Source organism: Alosa sapidissima, chromosome 9 (genome assembly GCF_018492685.1).
Source record: "Alosa sapidissima isolate fAloSap1 chromosome 9, fAloSap1.pri, whole genome shotgun sequence".
Taxonomy (NCBI): Eukaryota; Metazoa; Chordata; class Actinopteri; order Clupeiformes; family Clupeidae; genus Alosa; species Alosa sapidissima.
Genome location: NC_055965.1, coordinates 1,910,001 through 1,914,899, shown reverse-complemented (window position 1 = coordinate 1,914,899; position 4,899 = coordinate 1,910,001). Strand labels below are relative to the sequence as shown.

Sequence of the window (4,899 nt, the reverse complement as noted above, 5' to 3'; positions counted from 1 at the left end):
TTACACTGCCTGATCTTTTCCTCCAGAACCTCAATGTAACCCCTTGTAGTGTTACCGTTTACTTTGAGGAGGTCAAAGTAGATTAACTGATATTCTAAATATTGCACATGGTGCAAGTGGCATACATTTCAAGAGAGTTCTTACAGTATGTCTGGACTTCTTTTCTTGTCTTTTTAAAAGTCGCACACTTTGGAGGGATAGGGATATATTACTATCCATCCAGTGGCCAGGGTAAGCATTGCAGGACATGAAAAGGAGGAGAAAAGGAAGTTCTCAGAGAACTTCTGGCTTGCTGATGAGTTTGGAACTTTTTTTCCTCCGGAGAAGTAGAGCTAGTTCCGTTAACGCTGGAAAAGGGGTTGCCTGCGCATCTGGAGGAAAACGCGTTTTTAAAAGAAGATTCTTTTTAGTTTTGCTTATGAAAACCGTAGAAAGGGCAAATATTTCCCCCCTTAATCGAGAGAAAATTACAACATCCGAGGCGATGAGATGTGAGTGAGCTATGCCTTATAGAAATGGACAGACTGTATCCAAGCGAAAACATGGCGTCTATTTCTCAAAGTTTGGATTCTTCTCCAGCCTACTTTTTTCACTGTGCTGCCTGGAGGCATGGAGCTCGTTGGGGATGTGCAGCCCTTGTCCCAGAAACTGTTCGTGTACGGTGGTGGGACCCCAGAATTCTTCAGTGGTTAATTGTTCGAACAAGGGATTGGATTGGGGACCATTAGCTTCGGAGCTCCCATCTGACATAAAAATCCTGTAAGTCGCAGCTATGCATTTGGTTTTAAATAGCGGCGAGATTAATATTAAGTGTATGCATGTTTTGATTGGTAAGTGCTCTGTTGTGTGCAGGTCTCACATGATACCTCTAATGGCACATTGCTGGAGGCCATTTATGTGATGGGTGACATTAGTTCAGGCCGAGATTGTTTATGTGCGGTAATTTGCCGTTATGAAACCAATACCGTTACTCTCCATCTCTCTCTCTCCACGGCGGAGATGAGTACGGACAGGGGCACACATCTTGCATGCAAATTTAGAATGAGAGAGAACAGTGACATGTTACCAATAAAAAAAACAAAAACATTTTCCGAGAGTAGCCATCTAGGCCTACCTCTAAGGGTTGCTCAAATGAGCGCTGCATGCAGTGTTGTTGCATGGGTCAATTAAAAATATTTCTGTAATTGTTCTAATTTCAGTTTGACTAGGCCTAAACGTTCAAACACATCGCGAACTTTTATCTACAGAATTCTTAAGCATTCTGAAATTGAGAATTTTAAGAGACTATAGGCTCCCGGTATATCACCATTATTTTATGCATTAATAGCCTACATTAATTTATAATAATGAGCAACCCCGGTTGGAGTGTCAGCAAGGCCTGTAATATGTTTTTCGTCCGTTTCTTTACTCCAGGCCTAAAGTAGCCTAGGCTACACATGTTAATGAGGGTTTCATAGTCTATTTTACTTTATTTATTTGTGAACATCTGAATTGTATGCCTATAACATGGTCTTCAGTTGGGTTCAGGTTACGGACTGATGTAGTTTGCGCCATTGTTTTGGCCTTATCGAGGTTCATGTGTGTCAGTATTGACTGACGGATTTTGACCTTAAAGGGCCCATCAGGTGACGGCTCATCACCCAACAGAGACGGTTAACCTCGCGCACCCACATCCTTGCGCCGAAAGAACACCGTGTACTTTCTTTTTGCGGACCGAGGCTCATATGTTATCGATTAGCTTTGCCCAGCTCCACTTTACTGGAAAAAATTGTCGTCAGAATAACGAGAATTGGCTGCAAAAGCGATTTCAGCAAGACTTTTATTAGGCCCATGTTTTAATTTCATTTCTATTATCTATCGTATAGTCACAAACAAGCCGGACTTTCAAAATGTCCAAATTCATGCAATTTCACACATTCTGTGCGCAGATGATGAAAAATATTCTATCATGTTTGACTTAGGCCTATGGTCTGTTGTCTGATATCTAACATAGTATAGTATAAGTATATAAGTAAGTATACTCTTTTGATCCCGTGAGGGAAATTTGGTCACTGGCATTTAACCCAATCCGTGAACAGAGGCGGACAGAGTACACAGCTTCATTACTTGAGTAAAAGTACAGATACCCTTTGCTAAATTTTACTCGAGTACAAGTAAAAGTACAACAGTCAGATGTCTACTTAAGTAAAAGTACTGAAGTACTTGTTTTTAAAAGTACTTGAGTATCAAGAATACAAGAGTACCACCAACCACTCGGTGAGTTGCACAGTTACAAAATGAACGTTAAGGGTTGTTTTAGGACATGTTTGAGTAGCCTACTACAGTATGCCCATTGCCAGCCACCCTGAGAAGTCAAAGACGATTCAAAATGAGTCAGAAAAGTTGAGACAGGACCAATCGTCAAAATGTCGGTGTCCACCACTCTAGTTCATCCAAAACAAACCAGAAAAGGGCCTTAAAGTGCTAAAAACCGGAATTTTCCTTTAAAATAAAACCTTTTGGTTTGTGACATCTTGACACCTTGACACCTTGAGACCTTGAATTTCCCCTGGGGATCAATAAAGTATCTATCTATCTATCTATCTATCTATCTGAGAAGCAGACCCCCCTGTGGTGTCTGAATCCTACATTAGATAAGGATTGGACAAGATCAGGGGATTCCCTCACCCAAATTGGGACATGTTGTCAGTTGAATATAGCAGATGATGGTCCATTTTGTGGGTGAAATATCCTCAGTAGTTCTAAACCCTGTGCTGGGTCCCAGAGAGAGACTGGTTTTGTGAGGGCCTCCCAAAAAGCTTCTGCTCTGGCTCCTCGAGCACCCCCACCTACATGTAGCTCTCATGCTCTCCCTCCAGAAAAGCAAAATCATTGATGGCTATCAACACAGATTCCTCTACAAGCTGTGAGAGGGAAAATTTCAACACGTTTTTATCAGTGTTGAAATTTTGATCCGCAGAACTGTGAGGAATCTGTGGAGACAGACATGATTTTCAGTGTAAAGCATGAGATCATGGCATTCTTACTCTTGTGTTAAATGGACCATCTATACATAAACACACACTCTGCCTCTCTCTGTTGCTCTGTCTGGCCTCCCCACCCCCCGGTGACTTTTCCACTGCATTAGGGACAGTGGACAAACAGTTCTCTTAAGCAGTGGACACAATTGTCAAACAGTGGATGAGCATTAGAACAGTGAGTGAATCAAATGTTCTGTTTTAGAAGCACACACACAAACTTGCTCTCCTATTGAAATCCAGTATGCCTGTGGTCTGTAGCTCTACGATAAGGCCTTGGGGGTGTGGATAGGCAGATTAAAAATTACTGCCAGTGCTGTCAAGTTAAGTAGTGCTGTCCACCATTGCTATGACTACGGCTCTTCATTCTCTCTCAAGCGTATGCATCAGGTCTGAGGATGTGATTCGTAAAAATAGAATATTTATTGGGAGCACTTTTTGGCAGGACACCCTGTCTCACTGAGCCCACAGCTGTCCCACAGAATAGCACTTTCCCCTCCACTTCCTTCTCTACCCAGCCTTCTAGCATTTTCTCTTTTGGATCTAACGTATGCTGCTCTTCTTTACTCTCCAGTTGAAGGCATTTTATTGTGACTCATATCATATACCTCCGCAGAATATTCCATTTTCTAGTTCAAAGGAATGTGATTCAAGCCTCCTGTATTGTGACCCTCTGTTGGCCCTCAGTGTCATCTTTCTAAATGTACAGTATAGCTCAGATGCTATACGCAGATGAGAACATTTTGAGGTAGTATTAGGCAGCACAATGATTTACATTGAATGTCATTGTACATCTTCTTACTTTTCTGAATCTGACTGATGTAGTCCTATCTAAATTGTTCCAAAGGAACGAAAAGGAACGAAATGTCGGATAGTAGTATTAGAATTTTGGTATTTCAGGTTCTTTATAAGATGTGTCATTTAAAAAAAAAAAAAAAAAAGGATATCTCCTTTTTAAGAAATAGAAATTATAAGAAATATTTTTTTATATTCTATTCCTCAATGTTCCAAGGTAAATATCAGTGTTTCCAAAGCAAAGCTAAAAATAGATAGATAGATAGATAGATAGATAGATAGATAGATAGATAGATAGATACTTTCTTGATCCCCAAGGGGAAATTCAAGATAACTATAACTAATGACATGGATGACACAAGCCAACTACCCTGAACTCGAGCAGGTTATACCCAATAAGGATGCAGTTTCAATCATTTTTTAATTTACCATGCCTCGTTCAAGAACTATGAGGGAAGTGTCAAGCTGAAAGTTTGAAATCATGATATTCATTTGAAGTCATATGGCTGAGCCCTAATTCTCTGCCTAATAACTTTTTCAAATCTGTTTTTCACCACATAGCAGCAGACACTATTACAATTATACATGAATGGCTGCTGTCTGGCACATTCCTTAAGTCCCTGAAAACAGCTGTTATGAAGCCCCCAACTCCAAAAGAACTTTCTAAATGCCTTCATTCTGGAGAATTACCAATGTAATTTCCAATCTACTATTTATTGGCAAGATGATCATTGATAACCTCCTTCCAAATGTCAAAAGGCTCTTCTGATTACCTTCATTCTTCAGTGCTATTTACAGGTGGTCTTTGTGAACAAAAGCCTGGATGCTGATTTGCTGAGTTCTGAATAGTTTGTAATTGGCAAACAGGTTTGCTATTTTGGCAGGTAATTCTATCTGTTACAATCGATCTAATTTTGGAAATGTTTTTAAAGTTGATAATAACAACAGTTTAAGTCTGAATTAATTGTATCATATTGCATTGTCATACATAATAACTGAACTCTGATCCGGTTTAATTTTCGTCTGCTGTGGGGTTACACAATTACTAGATTTTTAATCAAAATCGCAACTTGAACTAATGCAATTA

The 4,899-nt window shown here is 39.9% G+C and overlaps 1 protein-coding gene across 1 annotated transcript in view; it reads left to right on the top strand.

Moving 5' to 3' along the window:
* Positions 1-341: 341 nt before the first annotated feature.
* Positions 342-4,899, top strand: part of pkd1a (polycystic kidney disease 1a) — a 73,191-nt gene continuing 68,633 nt past the window's right edge. The window contains exon 1 of the mRNA XM_042105512.1: positions 342-759. Coding sequence (XP_041961446.1) covers positions 503-759 — 257 coding nt within the window. The 5' untranslated portion in view covers positions 342-502. The remainder of the gene's footprint in view (positions 760-4,899) is intronic.